Source organism: Serinus canaria, chromosome 27 (assembly GCF_022539315.1).
Source record: "Serinus canaria isolate serCan28SL12 chromosome 27, serCan2020, whole genome shotgun sequence".
Lineage (NCBI taxonomy): Eukaryota > Metazoa > Chordata > Aves > Passeriformes > Fringillidae > Serinus > Serinus canaria.
Genome location: NC_066340.1, coordinates 2024280 through 2040920, shown reverse-complemented (window position 1 = coordinate 2040920; position 16641 = coordinate 2024280). Strand labels below are relative to the sequence as shown.

The 16641-nt window shown below is 43.1% G+C and overlaps 1 protein-coding gene across 1 annotated transcript; it reads left to right on the top strand.

Annotated features, from left to right (window-relative positions):
* The first annotated feature begins 74 nt into the window (after positions 1–74).
* On the top strand, positions 75–15638 carry SMARCE1 (SWI/SNF related, matrix associated, actin dependent regulator of chromatin, subfamily e, member 1). Its single transcript, XM_009096533.4, has 11 exons — positions 75–173; positions 909–959; positions 1469–1512; positions 4380–4484; positions 6748–6828; positions 7946–8077; positions 9575–9746; positions 11355–11527; positions 12537–12638; positions 13167–13377; positions 14101–15638. The coding sequence occupies exons 2-11, from the start codon at positions 953–955 to the stop codon at positions 14310–14312; spliced, it is 1239 nt and encodes a 412-aa protein (XP_009094781.3). The 5' UTR covers positions 75–173; positions 909–952; the 3' UTR covers positions 14313–15638.
* Positions 15639–16641: the final 1003 nt, after the last annotated feature.

The window sequence follows — 16641 nt, the reverse complement described above, 5'->3', positions numbered from 1 at the left end:
ACGCCCCTGGCCCCTCGGTGGGGCGCGGGGCAGCCGAACAGGCCCCTCCATAGTGAGTAGGGACTCACCGGCGGGCCGAAGCCGGTGTATCGAAAGTGCGGAGCGGAGTGCGCAGGCGCCGTAGCCGCCGCCCCGGCCCGTGGGAACAAAGGGAGCGCGGCCGCGCCGAGCGGGTAAGTCTGGGGGGCCCGGCGACGCTGACCGGGGGGCTCAGGGTGGCCCCGGCCCCTCTCCGGCAGCACTGTGGGGCTCGGGAGGGCCCTCGGGCCCGGGGAGGGAGCGGTGGGGCCGAGGGACCCCCCCCGGTGGCCGCCTTGGGCCCGCTCAGGCTCTGCTTGATCTCCCCGAGCCAGCCCCGTGTGCGAGCCCGGAGCACGTCGTTAGTAGGGATTCTGAAGGAGCTCGCAGCTGCCGTGGCGTGATTTGAAGAGAAACGCCGAAAAACCACTTTGTTAGAGCGCTGTGTGTCGCGCTCCCGAGCTCGGCGCTAAAAGGTTAAGCATTTCCTGTCAGACCGCAGCTATGAGGCTCGGTGGTCGTTTTATGTACCTTGTAAAGGAAATATATCATTTGATCGTTTCTGTATTAATATCAGATTTCTGAAACAATGAGTGTAAAATAATGGGGTATGTTCTTTTTATTCCTTACAGCACAAAATATATTTAGACCCTTTCATATGAACGTGACCTAAACCTGTGTGCTCTTGCACAGCTATTTAAGGCCAGATTCCTTGGAAAATCCATTAATTTTTCAAAGAGATAACACCTTGGTTTCTGAAAATGCTTTTGTCTGTATTCCAAAATTGACAAACTTTGATAATCGCTGGTATCCATAACAATCGAAGGTTCAAATACCTGGTGGGGGGAAAGGCACAACACTTACTAGCGTGATCTTCTTTTGTCTTGCAGAAGTACAAATATAATGTCAGGTGGCTGAAAATTTGACTGTCAAAATGTCAAGTAAGTTTTTTTTAAAGATTTTTCTTTCTTTAACTTTGGTGTTTTACAGATCTGGTTCCACAGAATCTGTGAGATGATGCCATTATTCCTGGCATTAAAAGAAATTAGCAAGTGTAGTGACTAAACTCTTGGCCTTAAATCCTGCTGTGGCTGATTCCTGGCATATTGTTTTTGTAGGAAATCCACATATCACAGCTTCTGAATCCTGTTGGACTGCATTTTTGCTTTCCCTCCATGTAATTGGTGTTCATATAAATGAATTTCATTTTCTTCAGTCTTGTGCTTGAGTAAAAGCCTGGGACAAGAGTAATGGGGGGATTTCAATTTTTCTTTCTTTTCTTTTTCTAGTGTTGCTTTTTGCCATTCAGGGGCAAAACGCAAAGTCTTTAAGAGTAGAATTTTCTTGGTTTTGTAAAATCATTTAAAAATATTTGCCATAGCAGATGCCTTAAGAATTCATTCATATTTTCAAGGAAAAAAAAAATGTGCTTACATTTCTGTCTTAACAGAAAGGCCATCCTATGCCCCACCTCCCACCCCAGCTCCTGCAACCGTAAGTATAGTGATTTTTCTCATTAACACAGAGCCTTTAGTAACTTTCCAGACAATAATTACGGAGTTGCATCACCTTCCTATATGGGAAACACAATATTAATGTCATATGAATTGTTAAAATTAATATAATTCTTTTTTGGGAAGTTTGGGAAAGAGAAGCTGAGGAAACTTATTTTGCCTTTAAGGCTTCATCTCGCAGACACTGAATTTTCTGTGAGCAGTCACTTGTCTCAAATGACTCACAGTGGGTTGCAGCAGTACTGGAATAGTTAAAAATTAACTGATATATTTGATTGTAAAATGTCCTGCTCAGCCTGTGCCCAAATCATGGGGCATTTTTCCACGTTTCAGTTGTACTGAGCTGCTTTTTTCTTTTGCATTTGAGTGGAATGTAGGATTATGAAACATCCTGTTATATTGGGTCAGAATAATGAAATGCTCCTGATGCCAGTCTTGCATTCCTTGAAATCACTGGTATTTTGGAATCTAGGGCTTAGGAAATATTTTACTTTCTAGGAAAGTGACATGCCCTGACACTGAGGAAAACATGAACAGGAGCTTTGAATCCTGCCCTGTGACATTCCTGGATGTACAAAGGTGCTGCACTACCAGTGTGCTGTGGGCAGGAACTGTTTGAAAGTAAATGCACATCTTTGGTCACATTTGTGGATAGTTTGGATTTTAGGACAAATCCTTTGTACAGGATTGAGAAAAGCTTCTAAAGTGAATTTTTTTTACCAAAGTGAATTGGAAAATTTACCCAGTAGTGTGTCCTTGATCTCTGCAGGATGGGAGTTAGAAGGAATGTGATCCTTCAAATTTTTTTTTTACAGGAAGAGCATTGAAAATTATATAATACATAAATACAAGTTATGTTTTTATAAGTTTACATAAATAAAACTTGAATTTCATAGTTTGCTCAGAGTTTTCATTTTGCACACAGCAAAATAGATCTGTTAGAAGGAACATGATGGATCCACTCTGACCACTGGATTCCTGCATCGAGAGCTGTGCATACACATGTGATTCCTTTGGGATATAGCATGGATACAGATGTTTAATGGTTCATGTTGATGTGGTACAGTCCTTCAGAAGGATACATGAAGCACATGCCAGGACTGCAACCAGTGGCATGCATTGCCTGTTTTACAAGCATCTTTTATTTTGTATTATATTTTATACAGTCCTTCACGTGATGGTCTGTGCTCTGTTAATGCAAGTCACAAAGTAGCCAAATAACCTTGCTTGTTCTTCCACAGCCAGTTCCAGGTGCTGCAGTCAACAAAATCCCAGTAGTTCTCAAAACTGCAGTACTGTACCTGAAATAAAAATTCTCCATGTGATGCAAGGTAGTTCCTGGTAACATTTAAATCCTGTCTTGCAGAAATAAAGAATTAAGCAGATGGAAATTACAATTGTCACCTGGTTTTATTGAAGAAGTGTAGTTCAACATATTCAAAGCCTGTTGTTATGGTAATATAAAAAACTGTACTAAAGCAGTGCCTTATGAAGTAGTGAATGTGTATGTCATGAGCCCAGGCATACAGATGAGCACATCAGCTGCTGTGACTGAGTTAAAAAGCTTGGCAATAAAATCTCTGTTGAAGACTGACTGTTAAAGGATAATTTTCCTCTGCACTTGTGTGTTTAGAAATAAACTCTTGCAGTGTGTCTGCATTGACTTGAAACCTTCCTAGTTACTTTAGTCAGCTTCTAAAACACTTCTGTTCAGTGTTTGTACGTGTCATACTTTGATTCTTAGAGTCCTGAACCTACCTGTCAAATTTTTATAACTGTAATCTGGAACAGGTCCAGTCATCAAGTCCCTGTGAAAGACTTCTTGGAATGTTTTATTAGGGCTGCTGGAGAGTGGGACACTGTGGGAATGATATTTAAATGTCCAGAAATATTCCAGGCATTGTGAATCCTCATGGAATCATAGAACCACCGCAGTCAGGACTTTATCACAATTACCATTAAATAGTTGATCTTTTTTTTTTTCCAACAAAATCTGACTGGGAGAGGGGGGGATAATGGAAAAAATAAATTTATTTGAGGAGGGGAATACAGGTAACCTGATGAAACTTGAGTGTTCCCTTGAGAAGGGAATGCAAAGAAACAAGATTTTTTTTTCTGTGTGACTGAGGTGAGAACAAATCAATCCACTTACATGAATTAATGAAGGTGTTTTGATTAACTTCTGAATTATCTTGGATTTGGTGATCTGTTCAGACTAGCTTAAAGTTTTTAATTACAGGTCTTACTGCAGATTTAGAGTTCCTCAGCTCTGTCAGTCTACAGCCTGCCTTGTGACAGAGGGATGTCTCTGGGAATTGTCTTCAGCCACTGGCAGTGGAGCACAAATGGTGCTTTGAGAGATTTCTTCCCCTGCTCTATTTGTTGGGAAGGCAGAATTCTGGGAAGAAAAGCAGGCAGGGATTTTCATTGGTGTAATAAATGTGTGTACTGGGGATTTCTGCCCCATCACCGGGTGCTGTGTTGCCCAACTTTCACCCTTGGGAGACAAGAGTCTTCTGAATTCTTTGTTGGCTGATGTTGGAAAACTCTTATTAGCCATGACCTGAATTTACAGAGTACTTGTTTAAATGAGTTACACAGTTAATAGAAATCACCAATTTTCAGACAGAAATTTGTAGAGACACATTTGCTTAAAAGTCCTGTTTCCTTACTAGGTTTATACTGGAGTAAGTTGTGTGTGTTGGGAAGACACCAACTGCTACACCTCATTGCTTGTTTGAATTCTGGTTGCTTTTGCATGCCATATTGCAGTTCATTTTCATTTCTGTGTTCTCCTCGTTTGAGCTCATTTCTCATTCGTGTTTTTGTCTCATTTGTTTCCATCAGCAAATGCCCAGCACCCCAGGGTTTGTGGGATACAATCCATACAGCCATCTGGCCTACAACAACTACAGGCTGGGAGGGAACCCGGGCACCAACAGCCGGGTCACGGTAGGAGAATCAACTATTACATCCTCCAGCAAACACCAGGAGCTGACCAGAAATGGCTTTAGGGTTAGGTTCTTCAGAGTCTTGGCTGCTGCCACTTCTTTATAAAAAAACCAAAACCAACTTCTGATTCTTATTCCTCACCTTTCCCCCCTTCCCCTTCTCTCTGAAACCTTTTGCAGGAAAATGGGTTTTTACTCAACAGGGAAAACTGGTAATTGTATATGGTGCAGACATTCAAAAAGACAGACTTTGGTCTTCAGTGACCACTGCATGCATAGGAAAAGCTTCTGTAGCTGGGTATGAATTTTTGGAGGGAGGGAACTGCTCTTTTTGCTGAGGTTCATTGGTACAAAAATAAGGAAGAACATTTTGCAAGCTGGAGATCGTTGATAGTCGTTGCGTCATCCTGTTGAGCCATGCAAGAGGTACAGCCCTTTATTTTTCTTTGTAGTCTTAGTCTGGTAATAACTGCACAGTCCCAAGTTCAGTCATTATTTTTTCAACAAAAGTGTGATGTTGATAATAAAATAGAATCCTTTCAGATCATATATGTGTCAATGTGTGGGAAATGGATGTAACATTCATTTTTCATGGAGTAAACAAAGTGAGATGGAGACAAGTGATGAGGGAGGTGACAGCTTCTTTCAAACATGAATCAAGTCCTAGCATTGTATGCAGTTAGGAAACAAAAATAGACGGTGGAAATAAAACACTTTGATAACACAGCAGAAACAGACTGAATCCCTGATATTTTCTTCAATATCTCACAACTTTAAGGTTTTTCCATGTAGAACTTTGTACCTCAAAACTTCTGATCAGTTTGGAAGGTGATACAAAGATTTCTCAAGGACCAAATACCATGGTGCTTTTTAAAGACTGTAGTCTTTTTTATGCCTCTCATATAAACCTTCTTTCAAACTTAATATATGAAGTTCATCCAATTTTTTGAAGCATTTACAGAAAGGACCTTCCCCTGCAAGCTGGAATTGACTGTTCAAATGGATACTTTCCTTATACAAGACTTAAATCAGGTTTTGTCTGAGAACTTCCATTGTTTCTGTATGTCACAAGCATACACAGCCTGCTCTGCCATGCATATCCCAGTATATGGATGGTGTCTTTAAACCCCTCTTAATTTAAAAGCATTAAACAGTTTCCGTTAATGTTTTTCCAACCCATCTGTATGTGTATCTATGTATACATTTTGGTAATGCATATACCTCATGCACATTATTTATACACAGTTCTGTATGCATTGTTCATAGAGCTCCATAAATTCAGCAAACAAACAAAAAAAAAAACTATCAGGAGGAAAACAGTATTGAATGTGAGCCTTCTGGGCTACACCCAAATATTGATCTACAGGCCACCGCTCTGAAAGATCTTGAACCTGCTTTATATTTTCATGTAAATACTCCCACCTAATAGAACTCCTGGCATGTGGAAGTGCTGGAAGAGTGGAGGGTTTCAGACCCTACAGTTGACAGGGGCTGTGATGTCATTGCACTGCTTTAGGAGCAAGCCCTGTCAGATGTTCTGTGGGTTGAAGGGATGCAAGGAGAGCCAGCAGCTTTCCAGCAGCAGCATTAAAGCTCAGTGACCTTTTCAGTGGTGCCAGCACTGTGTCTGGCAGTGTAAAGCCAAAGGAAGACAGAGCACAGGAGCATGTTCCAGGCTAGTTGGGACAATTCATTGGAGCTTGGCTACAAGTAGAGCAGATATTTACCTTTTAGCTGCTTAGAGTTGTTTTCTTTTCATAAGGAGTCTGTTAATTGCCTCCAAATTACCACTGACAAATTTTACAGAAAAATAATTACTAAAATTATTGGATAATGTCTCTAACTTAATGTTTTTAAACGTTCTTCATATTTTCTTAAACTTGTATAATAGCCACATTAAATTTGTCAAAACAGATAAATTAATCATCAGAAGTGAGAAAAACCATCCTACTGGGATTAGTGTTTCCATGTCAGTTCCTAAGCTATGTAGTTCATTTTTAAGAACATGGAGCCCTTTTGAGGATTTATCTATTTACTGCTCTGTAAACTTTCAGAGAAAAGAACAAACTTACATTGGAAATTACTCCTGTGAGGACCAGCTCTAGCTAGTGCTTGTTCACTTACAGACTGGGTAATTTTTCTGGTGATGTTGCTTGCTTCTCTTGGTGGGGGTGTGTGAATGCACAAGTGTTTTCCAAAACTAGTGCGTGTAGAAACTGTTCAGCGATCCCATTAACGAATGGATTTATCCGGTTCTTTTATAGGCTTCCTCTGGTATTACCATTCCAAAGCCCCCCAAACCCCCAGACAAGCCCCTGATGCCCTACATGAGGTACAGCCGGAAGGTGGGTATTACAGTGTCCATCAGTAATAAAGTCAGTGTTCGTTTGTGCTAACAATTAATTGCTATGATCTTAGTTTCAGCTTCTAAACGTTGACTCCTAACAGCCTGCGCTCTCTTAAGGGGATGTAAAGTACAGAGTCTGCCCTGCAGAACAAAGGCAGCAGTAGTCTGGTCACACAGTTGCCAATTTCTGGGGGGAAAATTGCTAAAATGCTAAATCCTACCACTGTCTGCTGACAAGGATCCACCCCGCCACATTCAGAAGTTCCTGTGACTTACTGACAGAACTTTTTTATATAAAGGAAGTATTCCTTGCGTTTTCTGGGCTTGGTGCAGTGCTGTAGCTGGACTGAAGAGTAGCAATGAGTGGACTTTGCATGTTCTCCTTCACCACCCTAGCCCGTGGCAACGTTTGCTTCGCTATTCTGTGAACTGTTTGACAGAAAGTAGGAGAGAGACTCTTGTGGAGTCTGGAATCTGATGGGGAATGGGGAGGGCATGGCAGCCTGGCTGAAGCAGGTGAGCCAGAAGGAATTTCTTCCACTTCTGGTAAAGTATCTTTACCAGCATGTCTGTCTTAGGCCAAAAAACATCAACACACACACAAAAAAAAAAAAAAAAAAAAAAAAAAAGTCAAGTGGCGCAGCAAGAAATTACACTGGCAGCTCTCCTTTTTTTTTCCCTATAAAGTTAGAAACCTTTTTGGTGGAGTCAGAACTTGTTGGAACTCAGATTGATCAGCAAGACTGAAATATTGTGAAATGTTACATTCTGATCTGAAAAGCTCAGTCTCTTTGTCATAATCTACTGCTGGATGTGTTTACTCAATAGCATTTTTTTCCCCGAGATGCAGCGATGTTCATTTAAGAAGAGAATTGAGAGGGTTAAAGGCAATATTCCCATGAGACCAAAGCCACTCAGCAATTGCCTGGTTCAGTAGCTGGCTTCCTACTGACTTCCTGCCCCAGAAAATAATCCAGATAGTTTAGCCAGACTCATTCTTAACTTTATCCTGTTTTTCATGGTGATTCCAGAAAGAACACTGAGATGACAATATAAAATGTTTAATTTGGAAGTATTTAGATATCATTAGTAAAGCTCCAGCTGTTTCTGTTAAGGTCTGGGACCAAGTGAAGGCGTCCAATCCTGATTTGAAGTTATGGGAAATTGGCAAGATTATTGGAGGAATGTGGCGAGATCTCACTGATGAAGAGAAGCAAGAGTATTTGAATGAATATGAAGCTGAAAAGGTAAATGGAAGAAATCTGGGATGTTTATTACAGCTGATTCTTCTAGGAACTGGTCTGAGAAGAAAAATTCATCTTCCCCATGCAGGGGTGTTTGAGGCATTCACGAGAGCCCTGTATGTAACTTAAATGGAAGTTTGTCCTGACACGTCTCTTAGATTTTTTTAAATAACTGTGCATCAACTGTGACTGGTCAGTTTTTAGACCTAATTCAAAATGAAGTATTTATAATTGAGTGTCAATTTTAACTGTGTAATGAATGGATTTGATTGTACAACATCAGTATTGAAAAGATTGTCTCAACACCAAAATCCTCTTTCAAAACTGGTGCTCTGCAACTACTGCTGTTGTCATGAACATGTTCCTAAGAGACTTCTAGTCATGTGGGGTTTGGTTTTCCTGGTGGAACTCCACGCTGTGGCATTAATGTTTTGTTTCTTAATAGAAAATGCTACCACTTGTAGGGTTTTCTTGTGCTTTTGTTTTGGTTTTATTGATCTTAATGACAAGAGATGACAGCTGCCTCGTGTCTAGGTTGGTAAGTGTTGAGCACCTGTACAAGACTGTTCTTGTCATTCTGAGGCACAAAGGGAGAATTGTCCAGCTGATGTGTTGTGCTTACACCTGGCAGGCACCTGAGGCTCTGGCTACCTGGTCAAATCTCAGCTGGTTTTATTCCAAGGCAGTAGAGAACTACTGCAAAACTCAGTGCTCTTAGCTGAGAAAAAAAATCCAGGAATTCTATTTTTACCTTGGTAATGATGTTTAGATTGTAAGCTCCTTGGGGCAGGGGCCAGCTGGTTTCTGTTGTGCCAAGGCAGAAGGATTCTGGTCCTGATCATAAACAAGCGTTTTAGGTACCTTTAACAATATCATAGATAATATCCATTTTCTCATTGGAAATATCTCAAACCACTGTACAAAATCTTAAAAATTAGATTAAAGAAGGCAATTCAAAGAGAAAAGGTATTTCAAGGAAAGTGAAAATAATGCTGCTGTCCGGCTGCCAGGAGGAGACAGGAGTCTGGCTGCAGCTTTCTGTGCCATCCCAGAGCAGGGATGGGTCAAAGGATGGACAAATCTTAAATGATTTTGGAAAGTGGTTCATGACATACTGGCATAAGGAAAGAGAAGAAGTCAGAATCACAGATTTAGTTAGAACTCCAGAGAATTACTGAGAATATTTTGTGTTTGTTAACTTCATCTCACCAGAACTTGGTCTTAAATGTTCTGAGGTATTTGAATTTGAAATCTCAGAAAACAAAGCTATCATAATATTAAAAGGACCTAAGAACCAGCTGTGTTTTTAAAACACAAATGACTACAGAAGTTCTAATTTGTAAAAAAGAAAGACTGAGATAATCTGATCATTTGTATCTCAGCCAGACGATGCAGATTCAGCTTTGTCTGTGTAACCGCACTGTGCGTTACACAGAGCGCAGTTGAGGCCAGGTGGGAATCACCCAGTGGTGCAATCAAACCGTGTTGGTCACCTTGCAGATCGAGTACAACGAGTCCATGAAGGCCTACCACAACTCCCCTGCCTACCTGGCCTACATCAACGCCAAGAGCCGCGCTGAGGCGGCACTGGAAGAGGAGAGCCGGCAGCGGCAGTCACGCATGGAGAAGGGGGAGCCCTACATGAGCATCCAGCCCGCAGAGGATCCCGATGGTAAGGAGCTTGTGTGCACTCCCAGTGGGACACTCATGGCAGGACAGGCCGTGGAGATACAGAAAACCACCCGTGTGCACCTTCTGCAGCGCTTCACGTGGCTTCATTTCTGCTTTGGTGCTTTCGTGCCAATTTTCATTACCATACAGCTGACTTTGTTCCCAAAAGTAAGGTGGCACCTGTGGCAAAAGTTATTCCAGCCCTTCTTAATTAAGTGTGAAGTAATGCTCAATAGTTCAAACCAAATCAGTCTGCTTACTGCTCCATAATGGCTTTAGCACATGCTTTAGAAAAGGCTTAGATGCCTGATTTAATCCAGCTTGGATGGAATGTTGTGCTTTATTACCAGAAGCACATAAATCTGACAGGCAGAGTTCTGGTGTGATTAAGAGCACCTGAACTTTGAATGTGTTCAACAACTGTCATTTGAGATTGTTTGGCGAGTGAGGTGCCCTTGCTGCTGACAAGTTGATGAGAAAATTCTGAAAGTTTATTTGACTGCAAGGAAATGCACCCCACCCAGTGGGAAAAGTCAGCCTCACACACCTCATGGCTGCTTTTAAATGCATCACCAAATACTTGTTGAAACCTGAGGGTGAAAAATGTGCTCAGTTACACCCTTTTTTTTCTTTCCCCCTTGTGAAAGCACGCCCCTGAGATAAATCTCATAGCAAACAGCACTTTCCCCCGTGTGAGGTAATTGCAACATTTATGTAAATACATTTCATGCTGGAATAACTGGAACCTGGGGACTTGAGATTCTGTTCTGTGCTACCTGTACAAAGTAGACTTGGACAGAACCAGCCATTACCTCTTTTTTTGCTTTGTTTAATCAGATACCTAAATGAGATACAATATAACACTTGGAAATAAACTTTCATTTTACTAGTTCTCTTCTTTGGTAGTATCTCCTGGCATGGTCTTCAGCTTCTTAAGATTTCTGTGAATAGCTGGGATAGTCATCTCCAGTAGGAATGCTTAATGTAAGACAAAATTAGACCTCTGGACTTTTCTACGTGGCATTGTTCTGGGAAATAATTCATACTTGTTGTTTAACTGGTTTCCCTTTAGAGAAATGCACTTACTAATAAATAATCAAATTCTCCTAATACATGACTGTATTTTCTGTGATGAGTAAATGTGTCTCACTGCTTCATGCTTTCAGTCCTCAGCGTTTTAAAAAAATAAGTGGTTTTTATCTGTGCTACAAAGGTATTTATAGAGGAGTCACTATCCTGGTGGCATTTTCTGGAAACATGATTAATCAGGAATGGGTCTTTTATTTGGTGTATTAATAGTCCCTCTTACTGTGGAAGTGTGGAAAGCAACCGAGTGAATAACTAGGTCAGTCCCAATTTCAGCTGTGGGAAATGCATGTGAAAACAGCTGTTAGAGCTGTGCCAGGTAAACGCTGCCCTGGCCACACTTGGTCTCATTTTGAAATTCCCTGATACTCTGTGTGTGTTACTGTGAACTTTGTGACATGACAACTACTGCTGTTAGGGCTCATATTTGGTTTTTTGTGAGTGGTAATGTGGGTACAGAATCATTGGACTCAGCTCTCATTTTGTGGGATCAAAGCAGTTACCCCTCCAACTCCTGTTGCAGATTACGACGATGGGTTCTCCATGAAGCACACGGCCACGGCGCGGTTCCAGAGGAACCACCGGCTCATCAGCGAGATCCTGAGCGAGAGCGTGGTGCCCGACGTCCGCTCCGTGGTCACCACAGCCAGAATGCAAGTCCTGAAACGCCAGGTTCAGTCCTTGATGGTTCATCAGGTAAAAAGAAAGGATGCAGATGCAGCTAAAACATGGTGGGGTTGGGCTGGACTCCCAAGTCTTTGGATCATTCGATCGCCAGCATGACCGTTCTTGCTGGGTGTCAATGTTCTGTGTGCTCCAGGAGCTAATCCCTGGGATTTCTTGGGAGCTAAAGAACATGAGACTTCACCTTCTGTGCTGTTTTGTTCTTTGTGTTTTGTCCTAAGTGTTAGTTCCATAGTTCTTCATTATTACACATAACCCCCTGTATGCAGTTTATAAGTCTGCTGGTTAATAAGTACTGGTAGTGTTGTGATTTCAGGTATCCGACAGCTCATCTTGTTTGTAATGATTCTTCTTTTGAAGTAAATTGTCCCTATTCTGACGTTTTTTCACTGACAGTTAAATTTATACAAAATACATGGTGAAGTCATACTTTCATGTTTCACCCAGCTTTGAGCACATGCTTGTGTTTTCCAAACACTCATGTTACCAAAAGAACCATTTCAGCATGGTCAGTGTGTGTAGGGGTGAAGCGAGACCAGAATTAGATAGAGATTTGCTGGTTTTTTTTTTTTTTAATTACAGAAGATTTAGAGTGTGGAGGGGGTGGTGGAATTCACAATTCCTGTGAATTGTGGTCTTTCCATGTTAGAGACTGTAATTGATGTGGAGAGTATGTCTATACCTGTGAGCTGTGTATATACAGACCTGTGGGATATGTATACACAGACCTGGGGGTGCAAATAGGAAAGAAAATGTGCAGATTTGATGCTGGAAGCTTCACCTCAGATAGACAGTGCTTCATTTACAATATACTTGAACTGCTGCACAGACCCACATACTGTTCCTACTTTTCACTCTGAACTTCTGAGCTAATGGGTATCAGAGGCAGGCAGAAGGATGTTTACATATTAGACCTATATTTAAAAATAAACCCATATGAAAATTTGTATGCTTAGCTGTACCTTTGCCCAGTTTTTAGGTGACTGCACAGTGAGGTTCTTGCTGTTTGTTTCACTTCCAGCGTAAGCTCGAAGCTGAGCTGCTGCAAATTGAGGAGCGTCACCAGGAAAAGAAGAGGAAGTTTTTGGAAAGCACAGAATCTTTCAACAACGAGCTTAAAAGGGTACAGCTCATTTTTCTCACTTACTCTGAGGAAGCTGCTGGTTCCACAGTGCTACAAGGGCTTCAGTTCTCTGTACAGTTCTGAGCAATTGCCCAGCTGCTGGGGCAGTGCCCTGGCGTGGGTGGTAAAAAGCACAGTAAATTATTTCCTGCTCCTTCAGTGACCTTTAGGGGCACATTGGGCCAGTACAGTTTAGAAGTGCCTCCAGGCTGGGCTGGGTGAATTCACTCAGAGCAGCTGGAGGAAGGTGGCCTGAAGCCACTGTGGAGGGCACACTGCTCTCCTTGGCTGCACTCAAATAACAAGTTTTAGGTTGTTTATTTATTCCCTCCCCTTTTTTTTCTTAATATGCCTGTATCTCCCTCCCTAGTTACTTTGAATATAAACTTTGTAGAATTAAAAGGACTGTGCTCTGTGTAGAAATAATGAAGTCATCATTGGGGTTTACTGATTATTTTTTTCTCAGGGTAACTGAGGTAGTAAAAGAGCTAAAGTTTTCCTTTGTTTTGTTTTGGTTTTAATTGCTAGTTATGCAGTTTGAAGGTGGAAGTGGATATGGAAAAAATTGCAGCTGAAATTGCTCAAGCTGAGGAACAGGCTCGCAAGAGACAGGAGGAAAGGGAAAAGGAAGCAGCTGAGCAAGCCGAGCGCAGTCAGAACAGCCTGGCAGCTGAGGAGGAGCAGGCAGCCAACAAGGGGGAGGAGAAGAAGGAAGAGGAGAGCACTCCAATGGAGACAGGTAACTGCATCTGAAGATCTGCAGAATCCTCCAAGGATCAGCATTAAAGGGTCTCTGAGGAGAGCAGTTCGCTGTGTCTTGGTGAACACAGGCATTTGCTTGCTTCTCATTAAATTACTCATTTTTAAAAGAGGAGAAGATAAGATCCCACAGAGCCCCATGTCCTGCTTTGTGTGTGATGTACCCAGGGGAAAAAAATAGTAAACCTGAAGTTAAACTTCGGTTAACTGGGAGCAACTGGGAGTGTTTCCTTGTCCCAGTGTTGCTGTCCAGCCAGGATGATGCAACAGCGATGCTTCCTATGCAGCATTCAGGCAAATTTTCCAGCTGTTTTGTGCTCTGGACAGCTGCAATAAGAAATGCTGCTGGATTCAGGAGTCCAGTGAGTAGTGCATCAATGAGTCACTGCTGCAACAGCAGGAGCATAAGGAAAGAGGGACCAAGGAGTTTGAATTCCAGTGCTTCTGCTTTAACAAGGAGCATGGCTTTCTTACAGCTGGAATTCTGAGGTCAGGGAGCTGTGGCTGACATCAGGATGCTGTGGCAGGACCATATATGTCCTCAGCACTGAAAGATCCCCGAGTTCTGCCTGTCCCTGCATGTTCTAAGTGACTGCTATGGAATACTCGGATTTATTATAGCTTCTGTTTCTTCCTTAATCCTAATTGCACAATCTAAATAAATATTGGCATGTAAATGACACTTAGAAATACATTTTTGCAGAAGAGCCTCACCCGGAAGAGAGCACAGACAACCAGCAGAACGGTGAAGAAGGAACCTCCACCCCAGAGGACAAGGAGAGTGGGCAGGAAGGGGTGGACAGCACAGCTGAGGAGGGAACCAGCGACAGCAACACCGGCTCGGAGAGCAACAGCGCCACCGTGGAGGAGCCGCCCGCAGACCCCATTGCCGAGGAGGGCGAGAAGAAAGAATAACCAGTGGCTCAGTTCCTGTGTCTCTGTAATGAAGTACTGTTTGATTTCAGAACGTGCTCTGCGGCTGTTGTACCTTCCCTGCCTCTGTCACTTGTCTCCAAAGGATGCCAGGGCTTAGTGACACGCCAGGTTATCAGCGTAGCAAGGTGAAGGGGCCTGTAGAGGTACAGGGTGTCCTGCAGCAGGCAGAAAAGGAACCTCATGTGTCTAAACACAGCTGTTACAGTCTGGAGAGGTGCTTATATCACTTGTATTTCTTACCTAGAAAGACTAGAAACCACTGATTTTGGTTTCTGTATGAGAAATCAGGCCTTCTCCCTTTCTTCTGGTGCCATGGACACACTGGCACTTTTCCCCAAAGGCCCTTCCTAACACCTTTGTGGCACAGGTGTCTCACCTGTGCTGCAGTCCTGGCCTGACAGCACAAGGGACCTGCTTCTGGCAGGGGCACTGGCTTTCTGGAGAGGCTGGAATGTGGCTGAAGCATTCAGACCTCTTCTTACTATGGAGCAAAGACCTGATGCCTGCCCAGGGTGTTCCCTGGAGCCTCTCCTTATCTAACAGCTCCAAAGTCCCCTGTGTCCCACAGCTACTCTGCTGCATGTCAACAAGGGCAATTTCTGCTGCAGTCCATACTTTTAAAGAAAGCTCTCAGTCCTCAGGAACAGCTCCAGAGTGAGTCTGAAAGTCTGGGGTTTTGGGGGTTTTTGGTGTAACTTGTTTTTCTAGAGTAGCTGCTCTGCTGTGGTGGAAACTTGCTCATGGTCTGTGTGTGGCATGTCAGGAGATCCAGTTCCAAAGGGCTCAGTGTAGTCTTGCAGGAAATGACACATCATGAGGGATTTTTTTTTCTGTGGTGCAGGATTCTTTTCAACAAGCCTTTGCTTTTCTTTCCCAATTAACTCCTTTATTTGCTACCAAGAGACCCCGGTGTGGCCTCAGCCAGAACCCTGGCACAGAACAGAGCAGGAGAGCATTTAGACACGCACATGTTCTCTGAGCAGACAGTCACTGATATGGCACAAATGGTAAAAAATAGTAGTTTTGCTTGTCATGAGCTTTCAGAACCTCTGGAGACTCTACAAATGTACTGAAAAGGCCATAATTTGCCCTATATAAGCAAAACCCCACAAATAAATACATTGAATTGTGGCAACAGCCATGGGCCACTTCTTGACTTAACAACTGAGGGAACACATAATGTTTCAATGAACTGATGTGTATTTGCAGAGCAGTGGGTCTATCAGATGGTGTTTTTTAAATCCTTTTTTTTTAAATGGTCTAAAAATAATAAAATCCAACATGTTTGGTTTTTTTTTAAACTCACAGTGGTCTGTTCTTGTCTTTTAAAGTAGTTCCAGTGTTTGGTTCACATCTTTCATCAGCTGTTCTCCATCTCAAGCCAGAGATAAATAAGCACACAGGCTTTTGTTTGTTACAAGGTACCAGCTGCTGGCTGGACTGGAGCCCCCCTCCCTCCCCCAGCCCTGTGGGGCCCAGGTGGGGTTCCACACCTGAGCTGCTGCAAACCCTTGTTGTGCAACAGCTTTTATCTGCAGCAGCCCTGGCTTCTGTAGACCGGGGATGCTTTTCATCTGCTCTAAATTCTCAAGGTGTATGTAAATAACTAATTATTGGCAAAGACGGGTGTGTGCAGCTCAGGGTGTGTATGTGAAGGAGTGGGTGTTGTCTTCACGAGTGAAATAACTTGTCCAAGCACATGCAAACGTGAAGGAATGCCCATGGGCAGCGTTGGAGCACTGACCAGCCCCATGGGGCCTGGCAGAGATTCCTACAAGGGACAGGAGCATCAGGGACCCAGCAAAGGAGAGGGACGGGCCTTGGGAGAAACCTGGCTCCTGCAGCAGCCCTTCCTCAGAGCAACCTGGAGCTCCTGGTGAGCTCTGTGTTCTACAGGTCCTCAGTGGGATATTCTTGACAGACCCTGTGGCGGCCTGCAGGTCCCCAGCAGGGCCAGGAATCCTTCCTCCCATGAGGAAGAGCCCTCATGCTTTGCTGCTGGAGCTGCTCTGTTTCCTGGGTGCCCTGTCTGGCAGGAGGTGGGTGCAGGCTGGGGGTCTGAGGTGCAGCCATCCCCCATGGGGTGCTGAGAGCTGGTGAGTCCCTCACACCCCCAGGGGACCGAAGCAAAAAGGCAAATCCAAGCCTTGTATCATGCGAGGGAGTTGTTTTTGGTTTGTTTTTCTCTTCAAGAAAAACCAGGGGTTTTCAAGTCTGACTCAGGCATTGTGACCTCTGACATCATCATCGTGCTGCTTCTGGTTTGCTCTGCAGGCAAAGGTTCTCATCTGTGTTGGGTTGTTGTCAA